The sequence below is a fragment of the Rhipicephalus microplus genome, chromosome X (genome assembly GCF_043290135.1).
Source record: "Rhipicephalus microplus isolate Deutch F79 chromosome X, USDA_Rmic, whole genome shotgun sequence".
NCBI lineage: Eukaryota > Metazoa > Arthropoda > Arachnida > Ixodida > Ixodidae > Rhipicephalus > Rhipicephalus microplus.
Window position 1 is genome coordinate 197,467,856 of NC_134710.1, and position 12,427 is coordinate 197,480,282.

The window sequence follows — 12,427 nt, forward strand, 5'->3', positions numbered from 1 at the left end:
GTTACTTGGTGAGACAACTGCAATCCGGGAACCAACGTTTTCATTTAAGGCTATACAGTATTTGAAGGAATGGCTTAGGTCGCAGTCACATGGGTGCATGAAGTGAGTACGCGCAAAACGTGTTTTAAGCATTTTTTTTCTTGCGTTCTACTTCGGCGGAGCAGTATGCTACAATTAGCAGTACCTGAACAACTGCAATCGTTAGTTCTAGATCACTAACGATCGTTTTTTAAACTAAAGTAGGTTGAAGCGACAACCATCAAGACAGATTTCTTTTTACAGCACTATGTGTTGGGTGAGGTGGTGTTAATTATATTTATAGATAATCATAGAAATGAAAATAATAATGATTGCAGGGATTTTACGTGTCAAAACTACGGTGTCATGACGAGGCGCACCGCACTGGTGGGTAATCCCTATCGATGTCGACTACTTGTGGTTCTTTAACGCGAACCCACATCTCAAAACGCCAAAACCCGGAACCTAAAGTAATGTAAACGGAGGTTGAGGCAAGTCACCTCCATCGTAATACGGCCACACGTTGGAACAGCGGGAGGCTTCACTGTCCAGCACTGAACTGGCCGAACAGCAAGCGCTGATCACCCAGGTTGAACGGGCGGCTAAGGCCAGTAGGGCCCTCGACTATGGCTCCCCCATAAGAATCTAGTGTACTTAAATAAGGTTTGTCTATTAATCTACAACAGCTGGCTTAATTATGAAAGTCAGCGTAGAACAGACGTTACACAGGGCCGGAGAATCAAATCACTGTAGAGGCATCCTGTGGATTTCATCGGCTCTGTGCTATACGCCATCAGGCTCCAGACAGCCCTTTTAGTTGCCGACACAGAACTTCGATTTGGGGCGTTATGCTGACGCCCACATTACGTAAATCACGATTCCACATACCATGGCGATGCGATCCTTGTACTTTCTGCAGCATCCCCTGAAGAACGTGCCGACATCTACGTCCGGAATGTACACGTCCTGAACAGCTGACCTGACGACGCCGTCTTCGATCACTGCGCCCATGCTGTTCACGGTGGTCGTGGTGGCGGTAGCACCTGCTGCTCGAGTAGTCTGACTTGCGTCTTCGCATGGGACCGGCATGTCTAGGGCTTTCTTTCCTGCGAGTGACGCACAATCATCAATGATAAAACCTGGTTTAGGGCGGGAACAGGCGCCACAGCAGCTCGATTAGGCAGTCACGGTCAGCTGCTAAGTGAGCACCGTCACGCAACAGTCATTGTGTAAGCAGTGGCCGAACACAAACACAGGAGTGCGCCTGTGAGCAGTCAAGGACTTTCCGTAGCTTAGGGTAGGAATGATTTAAGAAAAAAAAAGTAATGTCTACGACACAACTGTCCGAATAAAGATTTGATATCTTATATTTATTACATGTAAGCCTTACGGCTTTGATGAACTTGAATTTGCTTTTACAAAAACGTCAGACAATGCATGCAACAAAAACAACAAAATGGCATGAAGTGCAGATACACTTGCCAAACAATGCTGTCATCTACTTCAGATACATTAGTAACAACTGTAATATTTCACGGTCAGTTAATAGCGCAACTTCGAGAACTGTTTGGCACCCGTACCCGTAGCAATTTGAGTACAGATTGCAGGATCGGTATTGAACCTACAGGAAACTTTTACGCTGCTAGTTATGTCCACCCCCCCCCCCCCATTTGGTTTTTCTTCATATGATAGGGCTAAACGGAGGCGGCGCCTACGTGGGGCATACGCACAAAGTAGCGCAAGCAGAGCGCTGACTCTATGAAAGCATTAATAGAATACTTTGTAAACTGGCAAACAAAATTTCCATTGTAATTTTCAAAAAAAAAACAGCTTACATATTCTAGTGACTTGCGGGAACCCTGCGCTACAGAAACATTAAATAAAAAGGAACATAATATACACCTACATTGCCTTCATAGCATATTTCTGCTAGGCGTCCTTTAAAAAGATGAAGCGCCCTTTCACGCACCAAGCACGAACGCAGTGACGCATGACGATGTGGTCGCGACAGTGGTTGACACTTATCTGTCTACATTGTGGTAGTATACACAAAAACAGCTGTTCATTAGCCTTACCTCTGGCTGCCGACGGATGGTTTCATTACTTACTTTTCAGTGCAGAGTGATAGAAAGGGAGACATTCACTCGTCGACGGAAAGAAAGCGAAAGCATAAGTGACGTAACCAGTATAATGCTGTGTGATGAAAACCTGAACGTATTCTATTCTTTCTTTCCACCGGATAATCGAATGGTATTTTTGTCTCCCTATTTTCTTTGTATAGTAGTGCTGCCAACCTCGAGGATATTGCTGCAACAGGCCACTATAACATTTTTCAGTTGGCCGAGTACTCAAAGACCTAAATAACGAGTTAATATCTTTAACCAGCATTTATCGGTAAACTTCTAAAGCGCATCTTTGTTTGTTTGATTAACAAAAAAAATTTTCCTTCTCGTCAACTTGGTTTCAAGATGCACTCTTCATGCGAAACGCACTTAAAGCGCGTTCACACTGAGCATTCAGGCCGCCGAAAGAGCACCGAATCTGATTCAGCGGCGGCCAGATCTGCCGAAAGGGCCCTCGATCACTCTCGGACTGAGTTTTGCGGCATCTGCCGCCGAATCGGTCGCCTTGGAGCAATAGAAGCGCTAGTCAAAGAATTTTGAAAAATGGCGGCCAAGCCCTACTCACTTGTCATGTCGCAGATCACGTAACGGAATGTTGTAACCAACGGGATTTTAACCCACCCTGTGCCTACTTGACGTCCCTATTTCATAGAAGAGGTAACCGCGCGTGTCGTTGGCGTGAGCGAGTTTGTTGCGGTCTTGCAGAGCAAGGCCAACGTCGCTGGCGTCGGCGGTATTTTCTGCTCTTCATGCATTACAAGACAGATACTTGCCAACAAAGTAACAAGCACTGCTTCTTCTTGCCCCAAGTGTACGAGAATCATCGCATTCTATACCACCAGATAGCCTAGTGGCATTTGCAAGCCACGATAAGAACCGGCTGACAGCGCATCCTATCCCGCGTTTGCCCCGAGGTAGACCGGCGCGGGGCGCGTCCATTGCGAACGACGCTGCGTTTCGGCGGCAGGAGCATTTCGGTCTCTGTAGAAAGCGGGTCCTTCAGAGTGAACTAGGGGTTCCTCTCTTTTGCTATATCTTTGTGAAACTTCCGCCAGTAACTTTATGATTGACTACATATTTTCTAGATTATGGTAAAACCTTTGACACTGCATCGCTCACCTTCTCCCTAGAAATGAGCAAGCTGAATATTTCACTCCATTTCATTTTATTTGATTTATTACTTCAGAGAGTAGAGGGCATGAGAAGAAAAAGCTCGACAGAGCTTTACTAGGCTTCACAGCCTGTTGCTATGCAACGTCACGCAGTCGCAGTACACACATTCTACCCAAATAAATATTCAAAATAAACAAAACAAACATTCATTACACGCAGAGAGCCAAGAGCATTTCAAACAAAATAAGCATTCTAATCTCTTTATGAAGGCCACTGCACATTTGAAAGTCCAGATAATGAGAAACACGAAAGAAGCTGCGACCTACAACGTACATCAATGTAAACATCATTTCGCGCTAAAGCATTTAAAAGAGAGGGTAAAGCAATGCTTAACATCTGGGCACCATAATTCGTGCGTGAGGACTTGACTAAATGTTTTTTCCATTAGCCTCAAAGGGTATATAGAAACGCGTTGGGAAAGTTCTGCTATTTAGTTAAGCACAAATTAATTTTTATCTCATATTTATGTCGCATTGATTGATTGATATGTGGTGTTTAACGTCCCGAAACCCCCATATGAATAATAGAGACGCCGTAGTGAAGAGCTCCGGAAATTTCGACCACCTGGGGTTCTTTAAAGTGCACCCAAATCTGAGCACACTGGCCTGAAACATTTCCGCCTCCATCGAAAATGCAGCCGCCGCAGCCGGGACGTGATCCCGCGACCTGCTGGTCAGCAGCAGAGTACCTTAGCCACTAGACCATCGCAGCGGGGCCATATTTATATTGAAGAACTACGCGTAATTTTTACAGAGCAAATACAGACCTATACAGGCTAAATGTAGACCTGAATATCCCAGACACTGCAGGATTCAACGCTTACTAAGTGGGTGGTTATTTAGTACTTGATAACAGGGCAGGATAAAGACAAAAGAAAGGTGAACTATACACAACACTGTGTTGTATACAGTGTGCTTTTTTTTGTCCTTGCTCCTAGCCTGCGCTACCATCAACTATTATGCATGTACCACAAAAAGCCCACATTGCCCCGCTAATCGATTACAGTATGTTCAGGCTGACGATCAAGACTCCCCTACTGTTCTTGATATAGTTACTTAAAAAGTTCCACAGTTATTGGTTTTGGGGTAATTACTCTTTAATAATTAAAATAATGACTTGGCTGTAGGCAATAACTACTACACTAAGCTGTTTATTGATGATTGCGACTGTGTGTTTTGTCGAGTAATCAATAAACAACAGGATGCACCTAATTGAGAAGTTGACATTGTCGCTTCTTATAAATGGTGCGACAAGTGGCTCATAAAACTGAATACCTTTCAATGTAATGTTATGAGAGTAATACGCAAAAACAAAGCCAAGGACTTTGCATGAACCTCTAATACCACCTCTTTGAACACCATTAAAAGGCACCGCAACTTGATTGGCATACATATAACTCCAAGCGCCGCATGAAATACGCTCGTTAGATACCGAATTCGTTACGCCGAATTCGAACTGAGAATATATGCCGAAATCTTTTATTCATTTCTTCCAATTTTAAGATCAAATATGCTTAACTATAGTTAAAGTTATTTGGGATCCATCGAGCCCCGCAATATTTACCGCCATTGAATCCGTTTAAGATTGCACAACCAATATTGTGCTCCCTAACTACTTCGGTCACGCGAGTGTTTCATCATTGAAAGCTAACAAAGGTTTAAAGACGTTAAAGTCACACCGCTGGTGCTTCCGCCGAAACCACTTTCACAAACAATTTTTTACCCTAACTGAACATTTAAACTAATTTTCGCTTCCTCTCATTACGTGTCTCCGCCGATTAATCGTGAACGTAAGGTTAAAATTCCCTTTTGCTGCGCTAACTCTTGTTAAGTTTTTTTTCTTGCCGTGAACAAGCATTGACTGGAACCACATTTCCATCTTCTTTGCGGCAACCCGAGACCATGTCACCTTCAAAGTTTCAATAATTAATGGATCAATGGAACGCACCTCTCTAATTCTCCAGGACACTGAGAGGCTGAAAATAAATAAAAATTGTAATCAACTTTATATCAGTGAAACCACGAGCTCTGCCGCAACTGTTGCCACCAGTCAAACGAATGATTAAACTTGCTCATTGATATAATATAACGATAAAAATTAAGCTCTGTGGTTTCATATGGAGACACCACGACAGCATTATGAGGCACGCCTAGTGTCGTGCGGGGCTCTTGAATAATTTTCGGCACCAGAGTTCCTTTAACTTGCGCACACACTTAAGTAACAAAACAAACAGTGCGGGCACAGAAGATCAGTAGTGACTGTCGCTGCTGTGAGGCATCGGATGCTATGCGTGCGCAGATGTGTTATCCGCATACTGTGGTTAGATGCAAGCTGCAGTGTGTATCTGCCTTGAGTCTTGAGTATAAAAACAGCCCATAAGGGCAGCCCATAAGTAGGGTACATGGAATGACCACGTGATATGCTTGTTTCTTATGTCCTGTTCCTGGGAGCGCTTTCCACTGAAGACATGAACCAGCTAGCCCCAAACGCAAACGTTTCCGCAGGTCATACTTCTTTGGTGAAGCTGCTCGAACAAACAAACAAACGAACAAACAAACAAACAAACAAACAAACAAATAAACAAACAAACAAAAAACAAACTGTGAAGAGGTTTATTAGTCGTTAACAACAACGGCAAGACAGCGTGAAGAACCGTCCAGCAGAGACCGGCACAGCAGCGAACCGAAGCACGAGCTGAGAGCCGGGCATCGGCGATGCTGCTCGCTGCAGGCACATCTGCTGCACAATCGCCCCCGCCGAAAAAGGAGCCATCCTAGCGACTTAAAAAAGTTTCAGGCAGAGGCTCACGGTATGGTTTCAGTCGCGAAACATGAACGATGTCACGTGCATGCCGGCGCATGCCGTCCGGTCGGGAAACTGGTTCAATTAGGAAATTAACCGGAGAGGTTTTCTCCAAAACGGTGTAAGGCCCCTCGTACCGGGGCAAAAGTTTCGAGGAGAGTCCCGCAGTTTGGTATGGGATGGCGAGCCACACAAGAGAACCTGGGGCACAGCTGGGATATAGAAGGGCGGTGCTATGGTGTTCTTTCCGGCGTTGCTGCTGTTCCGAGCTGAACGTACGGGCGAGCTGGCGGCACTCTTCGGCTTGTCGAGCAGCATCGGAGAGAGGTAGACACTCGAAAGCATCAGGACGGTAGGAAAGTAGGGTATCGATTGTATCGGAAGGCTCGCGTCCGTAAAGAAGAAAAAAAAGACGATAATCTCGTGGTGGTTTGTATTGTGGTGTTATATGCGAATGTGACGTATGGGAGAACACGGTCCCAGTTGCTATGATCAAATGCCACGTACATTCAGAGCATATCACCCAGCGTGCGGTTAAACCGTTCCGTTAGCCCGTTAGTCTGCGGGTGGTATGCTGTCGTTTTTCGTTGAAAGATGTCGGCGTCATTCCAAAAGCAGAGTTTCGATGACCTCGGAGAGGAATGCGCGGCCTCTGTCACTAAGGAGCTCTCGAGGTTCACCATATCGAAGGATAAAGCGTTGTAAAATGAAAGAGGCGACATCCTGAGCTGTAGCGCTCGGCAAAGTGGTTGTTTCGGCGTAGCGTGTCAGGTGGGTCAACCACCACTATAATCCACCGATTACCATGCTATGCCAATGGGAGGGGGCCGTAGAGATCAACGCCGACGCGATCAACATTCCTCCGCAAGCAAAGTGACAGGTGTGGAAAACGGATTGCTTACGGACACGTTGCTTCTTCCGGCGGCACGGTCAATTGTTGCGAAAGGCAGCGGCAGAGCTCGACGACATTCGAAGATTTTGGAAGGCATAAAAAAGACTGTAGCGTCAGTGTAGGCGTTGCATGAAACGGGAACAAGTGCGAAATTTCCAGGTAGAATATCGGTATCTTCATGAACGAGCAACTTCGGTGGCTGATGAAGAGCGTCAAGTAATGGGACTTCACACAAGGGTGAAAACACAACTTCGGCGCGTGCGCAGTCGATGATGGCATTATGGCGAGATAGGAAGTCCCACCCGAGGATGACGTCATGCGAACAGACAGCGAGAACAATAAACTCCACGATGTAAATAATGCCTTCGATGGACACACTTGCTGCGCGCTTGCGGTGTTCACTGAAGCGACAGTCCCGAAAGCGGCATCGTGACTTTGCGTAATATATGGCACATATTAGCGGCAATAACAGAAACAGCGGCGCCGGTGACCACAAGGGCGAAAGTACAATAACCTTCAACAGTTACTGCGACCACGTTAGCAGGAGAGGAGCGAGGGCTTAGACGGTTCGAAGATGGCACAGTTCTTGCCTCTTAAACTGTGGTGCTTAGTTTTCCTGGTCGGAGGGTCCAGGCTGGCGACGCATGGGGGAAGGCGATCGCCGACGAAGAGAAGGTGCGCGCTGCGGATGGAAGTCAAGGTGGTCAAGTAGGGACATAACGAGGTGACGAGACTGGCCCATATTGGGCGAAGGGTTGGCTGCCGGGTTGCGACGACCAGGCATAGTTGCCGAACGTCTGAGGTCGACGCGGCAGTAGCGGGCAACGTTTGCGGGAGTGAAGCAGGCGTAGCAAATCGGTCGGTTATCGGGCGTCCTCCAAGGATTGGCAATTGGTTTTGCTGCCCAAGGTGCAGTATAAGCAGCCGGGTGTGCGGGCTGTGAGCACGGGGTGTAGAGTGGTTGCGGAAGCCTACGTACAGCGTCTGCATATGTGAGCGGCGCGGCTACGGGCTGCATCTCTTGCGAACAGGCGACAAGAGGAGCCACAGGCTGCGCTGCATACGTTAGGGGTGCGGCCGCAGGCTGAACGGCTGGCAGATAGGCGACAGGAGGGCCTACCGGCTGCACGACACGCTGGAAGTGAACACGGCTGGATAGAGGCGGCTCGTGGTGCACAAGGGGAACAGCTTGTGCAACCTCTTCCGATATGGTAGTGCGAAGCGGGGCAGGTACACGGGTGGTGGTCTGATGAGTAAAGGGCACTAGGGAAAGTTGGCGGGCGACTTCCTCACGGACGAAGGCTCGGACTTGCTGAAGCAACGGTGAATTGTCAGGCATGGTGTCGAAACTGGACAGCGACTCACCACCAGGCCGAAGCTGCCGAGTCAGAGTGCGTTGCTTCTTCAACTCGTCGTAGCCCTGACACAAGCTGACGACTTCAGAAACTGTGCTTGGATTCCTACCCAAGAGCTTTTGGAATGCGCAATCATCGATGTCCTTCAGGATGTGTTTGACCTTGTCCGGCTCGGGCATGGTGTCATTCGCGCGTCGACAAAGGTCGACGACATCCTTAATATAGCTAGTAAAATTTTCGCCAGTCTGCTGAGAGCGGACGCGCAAGTGCTATTCTGCTCGCTGCTTGCGGACAGCCGGCCGACCGAACACTTCAGCACATGACGTCTTGAAGACGCTCCATGTGGGAATGCTGTGTTTGTGGTTATTAAACCACAATTCTTCGACGCCAGTAACATAAAATATCGACGTGACCCAGCTTGTCGGCTTCATTCCATTTATTATTGGCGCTCACCAGCTCGTAGTGCTCGAGCCAGTCTTACACGTCGGTCCCATCCACACCGCTGAAGACTTTCGGGTCACGTAGCATAGGATGGCCAGGGCAGTTGAACTGGGGCGACGACGCCGATGTGTTAGCGTTGTCAGTCATGACGGGCGGTAGCGTGTGGCTTCGCAGCTCCAGGGTGTAGCGACGGGAATAAACAGCACCCTCTACCAAATGTGAAGATGTTTATTAGTGGTTAACGACAACGGCGAGACAGTGTGAAGAACCGTCCAGCAGAGACCGGCACAGCAGCGAACTGAAGCATGAGCGGAGACAACTGGGCGTTGGCGATGCTTCTCGCTGCAGGCACATCTTCTTCTTCACAAAACAAACAAACAAACAAACAAACAAACAAACAAACAGAAACAAAATCAGCCAGCTCGGCTTGGCGGACACTAATAAAACAGCAGGCTCGTGGCGGAAGTGAAGTTTAATGAAGGCGGCTGAAGTGGGTTGAATGAAGTGGTTCACCCCTCTTCTATGTTAAATGCCACTACGACTAACAATCTACGACGATCCCCAGACATGAAAGCCTCGAGTAAGAACAGATTCGTTGTTGAAAGAAAGAAGGAATTAAAAAAAATGGAATGCACTTATGATGAAATGAATAAAGTGAATCGCTCGTTGGCGTTTCCAAAGCCACCAAAGGAGAAGCCAGAAGGAAAATGTCAAATGAGATGCTTTGGAAAGTAAAAAAGCGTGCCTGAAGTGTTATTTAGAATTGGACATAGGCGCGCCCACGCAAGGGACGAGAAAGAGAGTGGAGCATATCCCATCCTAAGCACCAGCCCACCTCGATCATCAGCTCACCCTAATCAACTAAAGCTACCGTTATCACGAGGAAATGGCTATTTTTCATATGTCTTTGGAACAGGGTTTTTGCCAGTTAGCAAAGTACTCCAGCACGCATTGCAGCATACCAATTTTTGTGCATTGAAATGCTCCTTCAAAATAAAAAAGTTAGTTGTAGCACAACAAAACTCTTGTGGAACGTTCAAAACATTTGAAGTGTGCAATAGTGGTTGCTAGATGATAAACACACCTATAAAAACGCGATATTTGCAAAAACAACCAAAACTAAAGATTCAGAATATGCATTTTGAAAGTGAATGACCCAAGAATACTACAAACTCACAAATGATCCACAGAAGCTTTCTATAAATATAAACGAAATAAATCTTAATGAAGGTACTGCTTTACTGGTCATGCAATGCGGTGAAGTATTTCCTGGTTTTTCGCGAGGCACAAGTGAGCTCATATAATTTTTACATATTTGTTTTTCTTACCAGAAGAGCCTGCTGGTGTTCCAGTGTAGGTGGACACTCGCGATGTCAACAATACCTCAATAGATCAGATGTCCAGTCAATTTCATCAGTTTGTCTAGCGTAAACTCTTTCCATGAGCCATATCTATCTGCATAGGATGACTTTTTAAAGTATGCATCCAAGCATAGTTATTTGTATTTTCGCAAATTGTAATGAAAAAAAATTGGCCCCGTATCTGCATATTTTCCTGCAAATGTCGTCGTAAGATAATAGTCATGCGTGTAGAGAGAGTGAACAAAACGTTTATTTATTGTTCTGCGCGAGAAAATTGTTTAATTGTATTCTGGAAGCGCTGTGTTAGAGAGTCTACATCCGTGCAGCGAAGGGTAGTGAGCACATCTAGACACGTTAGACGCGAGCGCCATCTGGCAGCTATCTTTGAAAACGAAGGAAGGTGTGCGTGCCTGCGGAGAAAAACGCGTGCCTCTCTCGGAGGCGACAAGGAGTAGAACGCAAAGAAATGGGCAGGTGCCGCCACCTGCCCTCGTCTTAGAAAAGCGTTGGAAACACTTGCCATTTTGAGCATTGCATTGTACTGCAAGCGCAGCGTTATAACCGCTATGGCCCGTAGAATTACTTGTGTGTGCCTTCTCTAGTATAAAGACACACATACAAAGCATCAACGTGTTGTTATGGTGCCTCAAATACGCGCAATAATTGCATTTTAATTGACAATCACACAACTATGAACGCTGAAACTTGAGAAATATTAGTGGGCGCTGTGGATGGGGTTGGCCGTTTGAGGTATCGTTTGGTCACTTTAGTGCCATAGAGGAGGTCTTTACCGCGGACAAACAGACAAATTTACAGACAGACAGACAGACAGACAGACAGACAGACAAACAGATCAAAATTTTGGTGTGGAAGGTCCCCAAGAAAGACTATCGTCTTTGAAAACAAGATAAAAATCACGCGCAGACCTAAGATATCTAGCACCGTTCTGTATTGCGGGCCCGAGAGGTGTTGTGGTGGCCTTCTTGCCGTGAGGAGAAGCTCTGTAGCCAGCACCGGCACTTCCCGCCCCAGTGACGTGTGGAAATCGCAGGTAACCGGAGGAGCTCTAAGAGTGCGCACAAAGGCTAGTAGCTACCCACGTGTGACGGAAGCCACCTGAGGCCGTAAACTAAAGCAACCGCTCAACCACTACGGATAACTGCAAGCTGACGCTAACCATCGTCGCCATCAGAGGTTTAAGCTGAGGTGTTGTCATTTTCGGAGTCAAAGCTCGTCGTCACTAGATTCAAGTGCAGTTGCAAGACAGTTTCAAGCAGCAAGCGTTTTTCGCGGCACTGGTGCGCACAGGTACGCGCCTGACGCCGCCGCCATAGGAGCGACAAGCGACACTGGTTGTAACCTTGTGTCTGATGTAACAACATAAGCGAAACAGGAGCTGCTGGAAACTGTATGAAAAGGCCACCTACACACGTTATACATGCGGCGGACTATCGGAAGTAATGTTTTTAGAATAAACTTTCTCCGGCTCCAAACAACTGATCTCTAGTTAATAGCTGGCATAAATTTCAGGCAGTTGTTACAGCCCAACACTGTCACATAGCGAAACTGATGCAATATTTTGAAATTTTACTTGCTAAGGTTTTCTTGGTTACAGAACTTTGATGTCACTGATCTCTAACTACAACAACATGCCTTTCTCTAAAGTTCTTCAGCTAAGTGCGTTTTCGCAATTACAGACTCACATTATTCCTAAAAAAGTCTGTCAAAAATCACCATGTTGCCAAATCAAGCAAATTTGAAGTGATTCCGGAAGATCAACGAGTCATCTAATTACTACAAATGTGCTTGGTTCACGCGAAACAAGTTCAACGTGCCAAAAACGACGCTTCGAAGCATCGATCAGTGGTGACCGGTTCGAATGACGTGGTAACGAGAGAGCTAATCGCCTGCCAAAAAGTCGTTTTGAAAGCTTACTCAGTCAGACCTCTCGTTTCATTGTTCAAATCGAAGTTACGGCAGCAGAAGTTTCTTGCGGTCAAGGTGTTGCATTTCATGAACTGTTTAGGTCACACCTTTATTTCTGGAAAGCCGGGAACCAGAGGCAGGTAGCTTTGAGAGACACATCATCGTTTAATTGTTATCCTTGCATCAGTTGCGAAGTTTTTTTTTATATTCGTAACTGCAGGCCTTCTTTTGATATTTGATATAGCTCAGATGATGTTGATTACGATAATTACGACCACAGCGGGTGATGGTGAATCCATGTTGTGGGTGCAATTGGGGGGGGGGGGGGGTATTGGT

General features: G+C 46.5%; 1 protein-coding gene across 5 annotated transcripts in view; it reads right to left on the bottom strand.

The window, feature by feature from the left end:
- LOC119187642 (putative 4-coumarate--CoA ligase 1) overlaps nucleotides 1-12,427 on the bottom strand; it is a 353,621-nt gene that overhangs the window by 72,237 nt on the left and 268,957 nt on the right. For 3 of the 5 annotated variants that reach the window (XM_075878455.1, XM_075878457.1, XM_075878456.1), the window contains one exon: nucleotides 907-1,124. In XM_075878455.1, coding sequence (XP_075734570.1) covers nucleotides 907-1,124 — 218 coding nt within the window. Of the gene's footprint in view, nucleotides 1-906; nucleotides 1,125-2,706; nucleotides 2,825-7,018; nucleotides 7,037-12,427 lie in introns of those variants that run through there. The other 2 variants (XM_075878458.1, XM_037435728.2) reach the window with 2 other exon arrangements.